We start from the raw sequence: 18,439 nt of genomic DNA on the forward strand, positions 1-18,439 counted from the left end.
GCTTGCCGGAAATATTTGCTAAGTCTAGGAGCCCTCCTTGTGTTTCACGATTATCCAGATTCCTTCTTGATTTAATTTGCTTTGCGAATAATCATTCAGATGAATTTTTAGCGTCTTCATGGAATCTATGAGTAGTAAAGTTCACTACTTTTTATTCGTACGACCCAATGTTTATTTTTATTGGAATAAAATTTCCAATTAAGATATTCCTTGAGTATCCCAGGGTTTTCCCTGTTGACTAAAATTTCCTGAGGGTTCACGGTTTTCCAGCTTTTTACAGGTATTAGACGTCCAGTCCTGTAGCAGGATTCATAGGATTTTTCGCACAATAACAAAAATAACAAAAACGATTTTCGCATGCCACGTAAATCAGAGATGGAATGTCAAGAATATGAAGCTCTAGGACCAAACATTTTCTCTTTACAGAAGCTTCAGTCTTTTTGAAACGAAACATTGTCATATTCTGATATAGGGTATGTGTTCCTTCAGTAATCTCACGCTCCCATATTCATCCTATTCGAAAACAAGCGATTACAGCACCGATTGATTCCGTTCTTTGTGTTTACATGGGTGCTCACTTCTAACAAAAAATACAAAAATAAGAAACAAAGCAAACAGCCTTCCAATCCCTTGTTTTTCGTAGGACAAAAATCTATCAAATCATGTAGATCTACATATTTTATAATGAGTGAAATATTTCAAATTTCATAAATTCAATTATGCGCATTTCAAGTATTATTGTACTAAAATTTATGGTATTCTTCGATTAGATTCTGTATTAAACGTAACAAGAAACATTCAAGAATGAAATACATAGCCTAAATGGCATAGGTGTGAAAATAAGATAGTAAATCTATAAAATAGGACTCTAAAATTTGAGATTTCGTGCAGATAACTAAAATGTCTCTACTGATGCAATAAACTGATTGTGTATGCAATGCATATTTTTCTATTTTCAAGTCTATTCTATTAATGGTAAAAATACGAGCATAATTAAATTGTGTATTTCTATATGTAGTTAGAGCAATTCTATCTGAATGCCATTTTTGAACTGTTATACTTCTGAATTGAATGACCCGAATTGAAAAAATTGGAACATTCATTACTCATACAATAACCTTTGAAAAACGTTTGACTTAACTTAAAATTTTCTATAGGGAAAAAAGTTATAGTATTTTAACCGGCAATTTAATTTATTTATGATTGATCTATTTTTTACATGTATCTCATTGTTTTACTAACATTTTTCGACTGTTTTGTTACTTGAAACACTATTTAAAATTTAAAAAAAACTTGACTATCACTTCACTTTTAGGAAAAGGAAAACAAAAAAATGAAACTTTTACAGAAAACCTAGGAAGGACGAACAATTTCCTTTTAATAGGCTTATTACACTCTGTACACTTACGGTCTGTAAGTCGCAGACGAGTGTTTTTATATTTTAACTAGTACTTCTAGTTCAAGTTCTACTACAAGTTCCAAAGTGTTAGTGAAGTGTTTTGTTACTACCGTTAAAACAAATTTATATTCAAGTAGTTAAGTAAACTAAGTCACCATCATGAAGTTTTGGATTTATTTTGATTATGTTGAAAAAATAAACTGATCGCTATTTATTACCTTGTTAACAGGTTTATGTTATGTCAAGCGTTTTTTTTTTAAATTATATGACTATACAAAATGTCATTCCATTCGATTCATTCAATCTGAATATATAACAGTTTAGGCTTTATGATAATTATGCATTTTACTTGAATCACTCTATCTTCATGTATGTATAATAGCCCAACCTGCCCAAATTTGGATCATTAACCCTAAAAGGGATACCTTCATGGCCTCAGTTTCGCCACCTCGCTCAGTGAGTTCCATCAAAGACGAGCTCTGAAAGCGCCTGGGGTCCAAATGGACCCCAGGTATCCCTTTTAGGGTTAATAAACAACTAACAGTGAAAATTCAGAAATTTTACATAGATAAGAAAAGTTACACCTAGTTGAATATTTCTGAAAAGTGAAAATGCAGCCTGTCCCAATAATTTTGTCTATACCCTTTCAACAACTTTCTTTTTGTATTTATTACAAACACATGTCCCAGGAATTCATTTTTTTCAGTAACGTTATCATACGATATGTTTCGATCAAAATAACTCGCATACACTCACAATGAACAAACCATAAACCAAGTCTGTTTATCTGTGACTCAGCTGTTGACTATTGTAGATGCGACCGACGGCATTACTCTGATTAACTCTGTTTTATTTATTTTTTGTTGTTACGCGCAGTCTTTTTCTCGACGTCTCCTCGGTATGCACTTCCCTTACACTGGCACAGTTAGTTAGTACTACACTGTATACTGATTTAAATTGGATCAATTTCACTTGAGCGCGCGCTGTCCGTTTGATTATCCGAAGGCAGCCAGTCAGTGTCAGTGTCCAACGTTCATGTCTGTATGTACGGTAGTTGTAGCGCATCGCATCTGAAGCGACTGCTAAAAATAGATCTTACCTGCAGTGCTTCCTGGCACATACGGTCTCCTCTGGCTTCGCCGACCTCCAGGATGCCAATCAGTTTGGCCTTGAAGCTCACTCCATCGCCGAAGAACCGTCCGGGTTCGTTCCGATCTGTTTTGGGAGAAATACAAAACTCCAATTAGTTCAAAGGCCTTGACTCAACATTCCAGATTTATTTTGGGAACGAGAACGTAAATAAAGAGGCTGCCTTACTTGTGATCGACTTTCGATCTTGCAGCTTTAGCATCATTAACTTGTTTTCGACGATGGTTCTTTATAAATATGCTCCCATAAGTCACACTGTAACGAAATCTTTGTGCCCGATCAACCAGACTCGATTTGCGTGTTTCTTTCAAACCAGTATAATTGAAACAATTCTACCAATATACGCTGACTTCTCATACAGAAAGCAAAGCAAATTGTTGTCTTCCCTTAGTTAACCGAGATTTTCTGCGACTCTGTTCTTTTCAATCAAGTTGAACAATCCGCACTTGTCTCGCGCTGTGCGACTCGACGCGAAGAACAGCTGTATAGTGCACCGCCGTAGTCTTGGTTCTCCTCAGAATTTCATTTGGATGAACAGAATTTCGCACTTTTTCTGCGACGACGTCGAACTGCTAAATGATTCATAATGCTTCTCCACAATCCGTTCCCATTCTACTTGACTGACTTGCATTGTGATTGTCTGCTGATGACGACTGCGGTGGCACTAGTAATGCGGCGTTGATACGCTCGATAAATACCACAATTCCAAAAATTTCAATTAAACTTCTGCCTTCCGTCGTCATTGAATACAATTATTCATCGGATGCCCAGAGACATAGTAAAGAGTTAAATGTCTCACTCAAGCTACACTTGTATATACGTAACGGGCATAGAGCGTATAGAATTGATTATTCACCAAAATCACTGTTCTATTTTTCGGTAAATTAGATTCTCTTCTTCGCCATAGGTCACAATGATCGCTCTTTTGATTGAATTCCACCGACCGGAGTCGGCTATCGAGTCACAACATAGAATATTCCCAGCTTCTCTAACTCGCTGTAGTCTGGGTTCAACACTCAATCAATGACTGACGTTTACGGTTTGTGTCGACTCGAATGGCGACCCAAACAGCAGGCAAACAACCGTAATGGTAGTGAACAACGAACCGAGATTCATTCATTTCAACGCATACCACTTTCATGAATGTAGTTGTTGGGATTGGGTATGTAGACAATGTGTCCATACTGTGTGGGTGTTGTATACCGATACATAGAATATGCTTCCTCTAACTGTCAAAAAATTTACTCATTCATCCTGAAACATAAAACCTACGTTAATTAGAGTTGGTAGATGTGTACGCCCGAATGTGGAAATCCTTTTGATATACACTTGAATGAGTACATATCGATTTCTGTCCGATGTTTAGATATACTGAAGTATTTTGGATTTGTTGGATTAAGCACTCTGAATTTATAGTGCTTTCGCTGCGTTAAACATATGTAGGTTATAGAATATCTGCTTCTTAGCTCAGTGTTTTATGAAAACTTTCACAGTCATTAACAGAGAACATTTTTGACATCAACATGTTTACACGCATATTCGTGTGTCCATTACGAAATGTCTGACAGGGAAACAAATTCAGGCACCCTCATCATGGTCTTGCTGAATATCTGCGCGTTTACCACTTCGGATATAAGTACCCTGCTTTGCTCCAAACTGAAATTTTCCAAAAATGCATAGCTTTGTCCGTCCAACGAAAAGTAAAGATAAACAACCATGCGTCTCCATTAGTTGACTTTTCACGGTTCTGACGTTTTTTCAGAGAAAATTACTATTCTAGAATGACTGGTAGGTATTAGCCTGGTACACGGCTTATATGGGAAAATACAAAAAATGGAAAAACTCAAGTTCCTGTATACTTTTTGAGTTCCACTTTGGTCCCATATCAACTGTGCAGAATTTCGGATCGATCGGAAAAACTATATTTTAGCGCCCGCCATTCTTAGTTTTTCATACGATTTACTATGGGGAACTTTTACTCCTGCAAAGAAAAATCGCTAGGAGTCACCCCTAGATCCCTAAAAATAAGTCGACGAATGATTTCTGTAGAAAACTTCACTAGGAATCAGACCTCTGAAGACAGCAAATCGATGCGACGTTTGTGGAAAAAGTTATTAGGCCTCACCCGATCGATAAAATAACGAGATTTTATTATTTATTGTTATTCCTTACATGTTAAACATCGTTTGCATGCCGTTCGGTTTCCAGTCAATAACTTTTTTCACGTGCCTCAGGTCGCTTTGCGGTCTTCGGAGGGTTGGTTCCTCGTAAAATTTCCAACAGAAATCTTTCATCGATTTATTTTTAGAGGTTAAGGGCCAATCTGTGGCGATTTTTCTTTGAAAAAGTGATTTTTCCCATACTAAAACGTATGAAAACTTAAAATGGCTGGCGCTAAAATATAGTTTCTCGGATCGATCTGAAATTTTGCACAGTTGATATGGGACCAAAATGGAACTCAAAAAGTGTACAGGAGTAAAATGTCTTTTTGTGTCCCACGCTAGTAGGTATACGGTAACAACACTAGACTGGACAACCCCCCAAATTATGCTCTAATCTTTGCCAGTTCTTGTATAAAAAATGGAATTTGTATGGAGGAGGCGAAGACTAGAGCAGTGGCGAAGTCTAAATGCTGTTACCCTATTTAGTAGGTAAACGGTGAAACGACGATTTCAAATCACTAGATTACAGCATTTTTGAACTCGGTAAGCTGATGATCATTTTTAATGTAGAACCATGCTCTGAGTTCGAAAATATGAAGGAAAAAGTACAGTAGACCGGATTTTTTTCGACATTCCATACAAGGCTGACGATTTGAAATCGATTTCTGTTCAACTATTAACACAGAGAACAGACGTCCAAGTCCAGTTCCAAAGCTGTGTAAGGAATTTAACGGTCATTTGAAATGGCAACACAAGTGGCAACTTCGTGGTGGCGCTGCTGTCACAAAGTTCCCACGCTGTTGTCGGTGGTGAATATAAAACTTATCTAGATATGCGTATTCACCACTGACTGTGGCAATTTGCCGCATAGGTGACGCTAGTGTTGTCAACGCTAAAAAAATTGAATCCTTACACAGCATTCGAGAAAATTTTCTATAGGCTTGGATGTCTGTTCTCTGTGGTGCTATTAAGTAAAGTTTCTCCCTTCATTCATCTCGTTTCCCATAAACAATGCTCCGATTGAGCTCAAATGTAACTCGTTAACATCTATTAAAACTCGCTAACTTACTGAAAAAAAAAATCAAATTTTCATTATTTTTTTTTAAATTTTGATAAAAGTTTGGGTGTTGTGTCCCATATACTCACAAATATCTCGACTTCCGTCAATTTGACGCAAAAATTGTGTCCAGATGATAGAAACATATAAGAGTCAGCTTTCTCTTCATGCAAAAATATTGGAAATTGGTTCACTGCAACGCCAGATATTTAAATTTTGGTAAATTCCACATTTTTGTAGAGCTGTAGATTTTCAAGAAAAAATTAAAAACTGTTCTACCTAAACATTTTTGAAGCACAGACTCGAAATCGGCACCTAATTATGCCTCAAAAATGTCGGTTGTTGGTAAAAGTTCACGATTATCGTTTTATTTTGTAAACTGGTGTTACCTACCCGAGTAGAGTCTAACAACAAAATGATAGCAAATCGAAAACTCGATTTGTATTCAGCAGCAAATTGATATCACATTTTGATATCAGATTGTCTTGACTAAATTTGATTACAAGTTTAGATTTCGTTTTGCTGTCAATTAAAACTATTATAAAAAATAAGTTGTTAAGGTATTTCAAAACTTCTTAGCCAACCCTGTATAATAACTCTAGGAATATACTATTAGTGTATTTATCTTATGGCATTTAGAATTCCATATCAATCGAAAAAACCCTATATTCAACGATTTTTCCATTTTTTCTTACTGATAGCAAAAACAGTTATCAATTTTCTATCACTGATAGCAGGATTTGTTTTCAACTTGCTGTGACGGGAACATTATTCTGCTCTCATTTTTGATGTTTTAACCGTTAAAATGACCACAACGACAACAACCTGAGTTATCATACTTTGCAATATCACAACATCAAAATTTGTTTTCAATTTGCTGTCAGACTTTGCTCGGGTATGGCCCACGTCACGTGCTATCCCAGATCATCTTCCGTCGTCTGTCACCTAAAGCGATGAGTTCGTGGGAAGTTATCAAGCCGGCTTCATCGACGGCCGGTCGAGAACGGACCAGATCTTTACCGTACGGCAAATCCTCCAGAAATGCCGCGAATATCAGGTCCCAACGCATCACCTGTTCATCGACTTCAAACCGGCATACGACAGTATCGACCGCTCAGAGCTATGGAGAATCATGGACGAAAACGGCTTTCCAGGGAAGCTGACTAGACTGATTAAAGCAACGATGGACGGTGTGCAGAACTGCGTAAGGATTTCGGGTGAACTATCCACTTCCCGAGCAGAGGAAAAAAGCTCAATAATAGCAAATTTTGATTTGGAGAACAAAAAGTGGTATTTGTTTGTTTGAGATAAGAGGTAAAAGTACTAAAAATAATATCTCAATTTTACTCCTGGAACATCATTATCATAGCACATTTAGCTCTTGGTAAGATCTAACCTAATAATGATAATCTTCAAATATCATATTTTGCTATTCATTAGATGGTTCAAGAACAAATTTTTGCTATTATTTTCAGTACTTTTACCTCTTATCTCAAACAAACCAATATCACATTTTGATCGTCAGTACTTGAACTCTGCCCGGGTTCATTCGAATCTCGCCGGGGACTGCGACAAGGTAATGGACTCTCATTCCTACTCTTCAACATCGCTCTGGAAGGTGTGATGCGACGAGCCGGGCTCAACTCTGGTGCCAGAGTTCCTATGCATGTACAAATATCAGTTCTATCGTTTTGTTTTACAAAACAAGAACTGTACATAAATCGATGCTTCACTGCCTCTCAATGACAATGGAGTAGTACGACATACACTGAATACTAAGAATACGGGTATGTATTGCCACAAAAGATCTAAATACTGGTCCCAGTGGCTCATCCGAACAGAAAAAAATTGGGTCCGACGGGGTTTCAGAGAGATCTTAGCGGCATTTCAGGAAGTTTCAGAGGATTTTTAGAGACCCCATCACATTATCTTTTGAAACGCCCCTGAAATACCTTTTGATTTAAAGCCATTCTTAAGACCCCCTAATACAGCCCTGACCTACAATGTCTGGAAATGTCTCTGAAATTTCCGTAATCCAATGGATCATTGAAGCCGACTTTTCCGCTACTCACTGCATCAAAACAAAAGGGCCATCGTATATGGACGGTAACACAGTGACAGCAGTCGAGTCACATCAAACACGCAAGGCTACGGTGGCGCTATCTGTTTATTTCATAGCGGCCGATTTAGTTATTTTAGTGATCCATTGAAACGCTCTTGAAATCTTCACACTCAATTTGAAATGCCTCTGAAACCCCTTCGGCCGCCTTAAATAGGGTCCAGAAACCCCCTGAAACGCCCCTGAAATGCTATCGAACGCCCCTAAAACCTCTAGGAACGTCCTTAAAATGTTCATGAAACACCTTTAACCTCTCTTAAATGCCTCTGAAATGACTCTGAAATACCTTGAAACGCACCAACAACCCCCTCCCCCCAAATCTCCTGAGAGCCCTTGATATGGCCATTAAAGCCCTTTTAAATGGCCCTGAAACCCCCTTATTACTATTGAAATGCTCCTGCATTCCCCATAGTCCCATTTAACGCCAACAAATCTTGACAGAACGCCCGTAAAATACAGGGGGTGGCCAAAATGTTTGGGATAGGGAACATTTTTTCTCTCACAAAAAAGTTAAACATGCTGTAACTTTTCATAGAGTGCATCAAAAATTCTCAATTATATGTGCATCATTGATACGAATTTGAGCTCAATTTATTTTATTTATTTAATTATTTATTGAATTGCTGTAACTTAAGACATTTATCTTATTTATCGTTACAATATGATGTTATTCTCAGAACAATGTATTTTCATCATCTAATAACTACGTGTTCTCTCTACCTGCATGTTTCCGTCTACTGTAAGTTGTGCAAGAGATCCCTCTTAAAGTTGGATATTGTATTGTCTACCTTAATTGAAGTTGGCAAACTATTCCAGCTGACAATGCCTCTAACGAAGAACGATTGACTGTAATATGATGAGCTGTGTTGAGGCACCCTGTAACTTTTTGTGCGTGTGCCCCTAAGAGGTACGAGTTTTTCGAAAAGATAAGCAGGAGAAGATGTTTGAATTATTCTAAATAAATTCATACATGATCTGTATCTATAAAAATTTACAAACGAGCATCCGACTAGATTTTTTTGCAGGTGTGAAACGTGTGAGAACCGAGACAGGTTATATACATAACGAATGCAAGCGTTTAGTGCAACTCTGAGCTTATCAATGGAACCAATCAACGCATTAGTGTAGATGAAGTCACCGTAAATAAAATGAGGTAGGATTAAAGACTTAAATAATTTTAGTTTTGTACCAGAATCACAGTGTCTAGTTGTCAAATTCAGTCGTTTTAAAGAACCGTAGATTTTAGAACACTGCCTATTAACGTGAGCATCCCATTCTAAATTATTTTGAAATATGATCCCTAGATTGTTGGCACGATCCACAAATTGAACTGCTACACCATCAAGCAGAATTCGAGGAGGTTGAGGGGGCATTTTTTGCCTGGATATTAGCATCGTCTTAGTTTTTTCCGGATTAATAGGAAGCAAATTATCCTTGGACCATTTCATCAGTTTGTGGAGATCATGGTACATACAATCACGCGCGGAAGATAGATCAATATTTTCATCAGTACATATATAAATTTGCATATCGTCAGCAAAAAGATGAATTGAACAAAAATCCAACACAGCTGGTAAATCATTGATAAAAAGGGAAAAAAGAAGTGGCCCAAGGACCTACCCCTGAGGAATACCGGAAATTGTTGGTCTAAATTCAGACAACCTACCATTGCAAAATACAGCTTGACTACGTTGACCTAAGTTACTATTTATAAGTTTAGCAGCATTGTTTGAAAAGTTGTATAAAGAAATTAGCTTATTTATCAACTTACTGTGTACCACTCGGTCAAACGCTTTTGAAAAATCGATCAACAGTAAAATGGTAATACCTTTTTTATCAATTGACTTAGCGATGTCATCGTGTACTTTTAATAAAGCTGTTTCGGTACTGTGATGACTTCTAAAACCAGATTGAAAGCAATGAATGTAGTTCATTCTGTGAATATATTCCGATATTTGGATTTTTAAGAGTTTCTCGAAAACTTTCGAGATTGTAGGTAGAAGGCTAATTGGTCTTAAGTTCGTAATTGAGTGTACGTTTGGTTTTTTATAAATTGGTATAATCTTTGCGCGTTTCCATTCAGTAGGAAATTTGCTCGAAACAATGATTGAATTAAAAAGATGTTCCAAAACGGGTAACGCGAAAGGTGTAAGAATTTTCAAAAACTTGATGGGCAATCCATCAAAGCCAACAGCATTAGACTTGATACTAAAAATTGCATTTATTATTTCGAAGTCCACTATAGGTCGAAAAGTGAAACCATTGTTATTCGATGAAAAAAAGAATCGTTTCATTATTTCCTTCGGAAAAATTGGAAGAAAAGTATTCATTAATGTCATTTGCAGGATACTGATTAATAACTGGAGCAGGTTGCTTAGTGGAAACACCGAGGTTTCTTACATTATTCCAAAGTTGCTTGCATTGAAGATTCAAATTCAGCTTCTCACGATCGTTACTTCTTCTCGCATTTGGAATCTTAGAATTAACCACGTTTCTCAATCTTTTATATTCCGCTTTATTTTCTGCAGATCAGCAATGTTTCCAATTGCGGTAGGCTAAATCTCTGTTAATCATAGCTCTTTCGATGTCAGCATTAAACCAAGGATTCTTACGAAACTTACGAAATTGCAGAGGAAAAAAGTTGTCATGAAGAACAGTGAAATGATTATTTATCATGTTGATCAGAATATCTGGGTCATCTACGCAAAAGAACCTATTCCAGTCGATTGCGAGAAACGCATCATAAAGAGAAGCATGATCATAGTTCAAATAATCTCGGTACCAGTAGCCAGTCTCACCGTCTTTGTTAGAAAAATTCAGTGAAGCAAATAAGAGGTCATGTTTAGAGATACCAGGCAAAGATATTTGACTGAATTTAAGCACTGAATCAGGAGTATCTGTTAAAAAGAGGTCCAAAAGCGAACTTCCAGTGTTATAGAAAAAAGTGGGTTCTGAATTGATTCTCTCAAATGACATATTGTCCACTACATCATTGAAGCGTGAAGATCTTCTGGTTTGTTTAAAAGGATCTGTATTAAAGTAACCGATGAAATAAGTGGAAGAAAATCGAACGGAATACTCTTCAAAATGACTGCAAAGCAAATCGGAGCAGTCGACTTCGGGAGGGTTATAATACACAGCTAAAAGTAGACGATCATTGCCAATTAGGATTTCTATGAATAAGTATTCGGTTTTCGTTGAATAATCATCTACACAAACAATTGATTTTTTAATCATTCGATAAGCCAGACCTTTCTTTACATAGATACATATTCCTCCACCATGCCTGTTACGGTCATTTCTGATTACATTGAAACCGGGAATATCGATCAATGAGTCACTAATTGAGCTATCCATCCACGTTTCTGTGAAGCAAGCAATGTCAATCTTGCTATCAGACACTATTCTTTTCAGCTCTTCAAATTTACTATATTTCCGTGCGCATAAACTTTGAACATTAATGTGAGTGATGTTCAGCTTATCTTTCAGCAAAACAGCGTTAACGACAGCTCTAGGAATTACGCTTTGATCAGAAGCATTGTTGCTGGAAAAAACTATCCTATCCATAGTCAATGAGCATGATAGCATGCTTCAAGAAGAACCACCCCACAACACAACCGGTAGACGAAAAACTTACAACTAAAGAGAACCACCAACTAAATCTAAGTACAGGCTGCATTAATCGACTTACTAATATTCATGAGCTAGTCGCAGCCAAATCCATTAACCAAAACAAAGCAAAAACTAATTCCAAGCTAAAATTTTTAGTTCAAATTATCTAGTAATGTTATCAAAAAAAAAATCAAGCATATAAACAAAACTATGTAGAAATCGTGGCCAGCAAACAGCCTCCCATCAGCACCAACCATCAGCATCAACCATCAGCAGCACGAGCAGCACCAGCTACACAGCAACAGCAACAGAACAACCGGAACTTTCTTCAAAGCTAATCCATCAGCAGCAACACGTCCAAGATCAGCAGCAGCAACAGACTTTCAGGAAGGAAAGAATCATGGAATGAAGGACAGGAGACACGGATTTGCAAGAACCAGGATTGTGAAATTACAAGGCTAGGGTTGTCGTAATGAAAAAATCGTTGAAAACTTTCAGGAGCGACTGGAATCAGAGGATGTCAAGGAGAGGAGGCACGGAAATGTTGGAAGGAAAACGAGTATTTTTAAAGGACGGGGTTTGTGTTACGTAGTGCAACTTGTTGTAAATTGTAGACCGCAGTTGACTTCTCCGATCCTTTTCGTTTCACGTAAATGATGCCATTTCGTGTGCCAACGTTCTCCAAGTGTCCCTGCTTTTTCAGTTTGATTGCCTCGGCTCGAATTTGTCTAGCATTGTGGGTGAGATTTTCATTGATATAAATGCGATTGCCGCTGCCGAAACCAATATCACGAAGGCACAACGAACGTTTTGACAAGTACGCTCGGTAGAACTCATTTCTCTTACTGCGAAGAGCGAACTCGCAGAGAATGAGCGGCGACGTTCCTGATGCGATCGGGGCACGGGCCATACGCTGAAGACCAACCAATGGAAGGAGATTTTGTTTATAACCGACTGCTACAGCAATGCTACGAAAGATTTCATCGAGATTCTCCTGGTTTTGAAACGGAATGCCAGATAGAACTAATTCTCTATTTTTCTCGACTCTGCGCATAGCTTCTACAGCGAAATCCACGTCAGCACGAACATCAGCCACATTCTCTTCCAGCCTGGCGATGTTTTTAGAACATTCTTCATGAACAGCATTCAGTTTTTGCTCGATGTTGGACATACGATTCTCCAACGTTGCATTGCAGCACTCAATTTTGTTCTCAATGCGGCCGCAGGTGCTGGTGAGCATTGTTAGCATTTTACTCCATAGGTCATCGAGGCTAACAATCTCACTATCGCCGTCTTGCTTCGTCAAATCATCACGCGATCGTTTAGCCAATGATCCAATGAGAGATGATGTTGATCCAGACCGTGTAACGACTCCACCGTTTTGTGACATTTTGGACAGGAGCGTGGATAAATCTGAAGGGGCAATATCACCGAATTGTTTTTTAGCGAAAACAGTTTTTGATATTAATTCGCAAAACAGATCACTTTTGTTCTGTACTTCACATTACACTACTCCGGAATGTCTCTAATATTGCTGTAAAACACATCTGTTTTTAAACGGAATTAATTTGCGGATGTAATTCGATAGATTTGGCTGCGCGCACTTAGAGCTTAACTATTACCGCACATCCCTTCAGAAAAACAATTGGTTCATCTATTCTATCACGAAGCTAGAACCGTTCTCGTAAAACACTATGTTTTGGATAACTAATTTTTGAGCTGTCATATCTTGGAAACTAGTGAACCGAGTTGAATGAAATTTTGAACGTTTATCAACAATATATTAGTGCTTGAAAATTCTTTAAAACATAGGTACTTTTCAAACGTTGAAAAAAGTTATGATAGATTGACAATTTTAGGATCTTTCTCAAAAAAATGTATTTTTATTTCATTCTAGCTTCGCAAAAGATTAACGAGCTGAAATTTATACCAATGATGCACATATAATAGGTTGACAAAAAGTAAAAATTTGAGATTTTTGATGCACTCTATAAAAAGTTACAACAGTTTTTGTGAGAGGAAAAAAGTTGAGTATCCCAAACATTTTGGCCATCTCCTGTACTCCTCAATTCCCCTGAAACAACACCTTAAAAAACCCCTGAAGCCTTTTGGAACCCCCTTTTTTAGGGTCTCTGTGAACTTTCTGTAAACCCCTTTAGCCCCACCTCCAATGCCCAGAAGTAAGACCTGGTCTGGCCAACTAGATTCCTTCATTAAAACCCAAACTTAATTTATGCATAAAGTTTGCACTTTGTATGCCTTTTTTTTAATTTATGCACATTTTAATTTTATGCAGTCCCAGTCATATGCTTAAAAAGAGATTCCAGTGTCCTATGACCTCGTGCGGCTTCCAATATGGCGTCGATAGGCATGTTGTCCAAAGCACCCTAAGTATCTAAGAAAACGCCCAAGCAAGATATCGTAAACAACTTTGTGTAAAAAAGTCACAGATTAATAGGCATGTTTGGCACTGCGCAAAATTTGGTGCCTACACGGTATCACAGAGAACAGACATCCACGTTCATTCTGAATTTTGTGTAAGGAATATTTCATCGGCAACACAAGTGGCAATCGGTTAATTTCCCATACTAATTTAATTCACCACTTACTTACTTACCGATCAGGCTAAGGCCGGGGTGGCCTCTGCTGTACATAGTAGCCGTCTCCATTCCACTCGGTTCATGGCTGTTTGTCTCCAGTTCCGCACTCTGCGTAGGGTCCGCAGATCGTCCTCCACTTCGTCGACCCATTTAGCTCGCTGCGCTCCACGTCTTCTTGTACCGGTCGGATGACTCTCGAGAACCATTTTAGTCGGGTTGCTATTCGACATCCTGATGACGTGACCCGCCCACCGTAGCCTCCCGATTTTCGCGGTGTGGACGATGGTTGGTTCTCTCAGCAGCTGATGCAGCTCGTGGTTCATTCGCCTTCTCCAAGTCCCGTCTTCCATCTGCACTCCGCCGCAGATGATACGCAACACCTTCCGTTCGAAAACTCCAAGGGCGCGTTGGTCCTCTGCACGTAGGGTCCATGTTTCGTGCCCATAGAGGACGACCGGTCTAATCAGCGTTTTGTAGATAGTTAACTTCGTGTTACGGCGAACTTTATTCGATCGTAGAGTTTTGCGGAGTCCAAAGTAAGCACGATTTCCTGCCACAATGCGCCTCTGAATTTCTCTGCTGGTGTCGTTGTTGGCGGTCACCAGTGAGCCCAAGTACACGCATTCTTCAACCGCCTCGATTTCATCACCGTCAATATAAATTCGGGGTGGCGGGCGCGCTGATTCCTCCCTGGAGCCCTTTTCCATCATGTACTTAGTTTTCGACACATTAATGACTAATCCGATTCGCCTGGCTTCACTCTTTAGTCGGATGTACGTTTCCGCCATCGTCTCAAATTTACGAGCAATAATATCAATATCATCAGCGAAACCAAGCAGTTGAACGGACTTCCTGAAAATCGTTCCACTCGTGTTTATCCCCGCTCTCCTAATTACACTCTCTAAAGCAATGTTGAACAGCAAGCACGAAAGACCATCACCTTGCCGTAACCCTCTGCGATATCCGTTCTTCTTCTTCTTCTTCTTTTTGGCTCTACGTCCCCACTGGGACTTGGCCGGCCTCTCTTCAACTTAGTGTTCTTTGAGCACTTCCACAGTTATTAATTAAAGGGCTTCCTTTGCCTGCCATTGCATGAATTTGTATATTGTGAGGCAAGTACAATGATACACTATGCCCAGGGAGTCGAGAAAATTTTCCCGACTGGGACGGGAATCGAACCCGCCGTCTCCGGATTGGCGATCCATAGCCTTAACCACTAGGCTAGCTGGAGACCCCAATACCGGGAATCCGTATTCGTGCATAATCTGCCATAGCTGTTCTCGATCGATTGTATCATACGCCGATTTGAAATCGATGAACAAGTGATGTGTGGGCACGTTGTATACGCGGCATTTCTGCAACACCTGGCGGTTGGCGAACAACTGGTCCGTTGTAGCGCGTTCACCCATAAATCCAGCCTGATATTGCCCCACGAACTCTCTTGCAATCGGTGATAGTCGGCGGTATAATATTTGAGAGAGTGTCTTGTAGGCAGCGCTCAGTAGTGTGATCGCGCGGTAGTTCCCGCAATCCAACTTGTCGCCCTTTTTGTAGATGGGACACACGATACCTTCCATCCATTCCTCCGGTAATACTTCCTCCTCCCAAATCTTGGTAATGACCCAGTGTAGTGCTCTCACCAGTGCTTCTCCACCGTATTTTAGAAGCTCGCTTGGTAGTTGGTCTGCTCCAGCGGCTTTGTTGTTTTTCAACCGGTCAACCTCATCTCTTGAAGGTCAGGGGCCGGAAGTCTTTCGTCCTGTGCACATACTCCTAGATCTGTTACCACGCCACCTTCGGTATTTGCAACGTCGCCATTGAGGGGCTCATCGTAATGCTGCCGCCATATCTCGCCCACCTCACGCTCGCTCGTGAGAATATTCCCGTGATTATCTCGGCACATGTCGGCTTGTGGCACAAAGCCTCTGCGCGAGCGGTTCAGCTTCTCGTAGAACTTTCGTGTGTCCTTAGTAATTCACCACTTGAAATGTTTTAATTCACCACTGAATGTGACAATGTGGTGTTTGGCGGCGTTAGTGTTGCCATCATCGTTTATTGGTTTGCAACCTTACTCAAGTCATCAACTTTCTGAGTGAAATTTGTTCTAGCCTGGATGTCTGTTCTCTGTGGCGGTATTCCGCCATGATTTGGAACATGTTTGAAATAATCAAATCCTTTCTAAGCAAAACAGGATATATCTCATCTGCTACATGAGATTTAAAAGGAGCAAAACTTTTTAATGCCCATTCAATCGATTCTAAAGATTCTAAGTTCTTTTTTCCAGCCGGATTCTTCGGCAGACTGGAGAGCTTTCTGGTAGGCCTTGCTGTCTGTTCCATCTTTATACTTATACGCAAGGAAGAAAGAGAATGAGTTTTTAGTGGGTCGATCCCCACATAACCCGAGAAACCACCTCTTGGGTACCTGATCAGTAGATTTTCTCATTCTATAAAAAATACGGCATGCGACAATATTAACCGCTCATAACTATGGCAAATGCTATGGACTGGAAACGACTGTCCTGAGAAGCTTACCAGATGGATCAAAGCAAAGTTGGACGGTGTGGCAAACTTCACTATTTGCAGTATATATAATTCTTTTGATTGATTTCCAAAAAAAAAGTTGACGTTTCGTCCACTGATTTGAACCATAATTTATAAATTACGTAAAAAATCTAACTGCAATTAATACTTACACTTCAACGGGCTGGTCTTCTTCCTGAGCGTCTGCATTTTCCTATATTTTTGGTATACTAAGCTGTTGGTATCAATTCTGAATGGATTTCTATCTAGCCATATCACGAGAGAAAAAGCCCTTATAATCTAGCCGTGTGCAGTTTTCCGGATGTACTGATAATTTGTGCACCCCTTCGGTATCATTCAACACTAATCACGTGGCATTCCTCCATCACCGTTCCGTAATAGTTATGCATTCACTCGTTTTCTCGATGTCAAGATGCTACGCCCTCGTTTTCTTCGATTACTTCCGATTATCTCATCTGTGACAACACTTTCCGGTCGGTATCGGATGATTCAATCTTTAGGCATTTCCTCGCTATGCATTTTCTACAACCGCGGTTCAGGAGAAAAAAGAACACTTTTAATGCACATCATAAAACGCCCCACATTTTTTCCATTTCCACCCTTGTCTGCTCTAATTCACTCCTACTGGTGCAGACATTTCCTTCCGGGAGTAACTTTTAATGTATCCCCCCACAATTCCTCAAAGCCGCACATGACACTTAGAATTATCGATCGACCGAACTATTCCAGGCAGACAGGACCGACCCTACATCTCGCTTCGCTTGCTAGCACTTGAGATCAATTATTCAAACGCCACTCAAGTCCAGAGTTGTATTGAAACGTGTTACGCCGTAGGGAAGATTTGGTTTCCGCAAGGTGTGTAAAAGGTGGTCTTCGTCCTTTTCGCAATGCTTGGTTTCACGTGTAGTCCCACCGGCCGTCCGTAGAATGCGCTTATTCCGGTCGCATTTCTGCAGACGACGACGACGACCACGACAATGATGGTGATGACGACACTGACGATGATGTGATGGTTACCGGTATGTTCAAATATCGATTTTTCCTAGCCCCAAACCCGACGACTGAAAACTTATTGCGAATTTCGCAGTTTAAAAACTGGATAGTACTCCTCTCAAATCACTTGCTATTTGAATCACTACATTGACTATCGACCCAAACAAATCGCATTTTTGTGCACATTGATCCTCAAACTGATTCCTGCTGAAACGAATTTTCCGATGTATTCTAACGTGATGAACATGGAACTACTCCCAAGGTACATTCAGACGATTTTTCACACCCACAAAATTCTTCATTATTCGATAAGGCTATTTCCATAACTTCACATTTCCTGGATCGATCACAACATACGCGAACCGTTATCGACCAATAAATTGACACCACGCCCGTCCAGTTTACCTCTTTCCGATATTTTCAATCCGCAGTCAAAATAACCACCTCTGCCATTTTTCATTGAAATTTTTCCTTTGGACTGTGTCTTGTGCGATATACGCGCGCGCTCCCCATTCGCACTGCCGACCATACACGACTGCAGCTGTATGCGTACACCAATAGTGAAGACACCGTGGGGGAAACCTTCTCTGCTGCTGGTCTTACTCCTGTCATGTACCTGTTCCTGTGTACAAGGGAGAAATGACAGAAGGGTGAATTTTCCACCCCAAAGAACAAAGGGTTCATCTGAGGAAGTTTGCCACCCACTACCAGAAGAAAACGGATCGGTTCAATACAAGCAGTCCGTCAAGGATGAATTAACCCCCTCAATGATGCGGCCAACCGGTAATGCTAAGAAAATGCTAGT

At 39.6% G+C, this 18,439-nt stretch overlaps 1 protein-coding gene across 3 annotated transcripts in view; it reads right to left on the reverse strand.

Annotated features, from left to right (window-relative positions):
- The window catches only part of LOC109404268 (protein disabled), a 36,857-nt gene extending 18,661 nt beyond the window's left edge, over positions 1-18,196 (reverse strand). The window contains exons 1-3 of one of the 3 annotated variants that reach the window (XM_029879908.2): positions 18,040-18,196; positions 16,794-17,163; positions 2,499-2,614 (exon numbers count right to left, since the gene is read on the reverse strand). In XM_029879908.2, coding sequence (XP_029735768.2) covers positions 2,499-2,614; positions 16,794-16,830 — 153 coding nt within the window. In that variant the 5' untranslated portion in view covers positions 16,831-17,163; positions 18,040-18,196. Of the gene's footprint in view, positions 1-2,498; positions 2,615-2,716; positions 3,620-16,793; positions 17,164-18,039 lie in introns of those variants that run through there. The other 2 variants (XM_062852424.1, XM_019677100.3) reach the window with 2 other exon arrangements.
- Between the last annotated feature and the right edge of the window lie 243 nt (positions 18,197-18,439).

Source organism: Aedes albopictus, chromosome 2 (assembly GCF_035046485.1).
Source record: "Aedes albopictus strain Foshan chromosome 2, AalbF5, whole genome shotgun sequence".
Taxonomy (NCBI): Eukaryota; Metazoa; Arthropoda; class Insecta; order Diptera; family Culicidae; genus Aedes; species Aedes albopictus.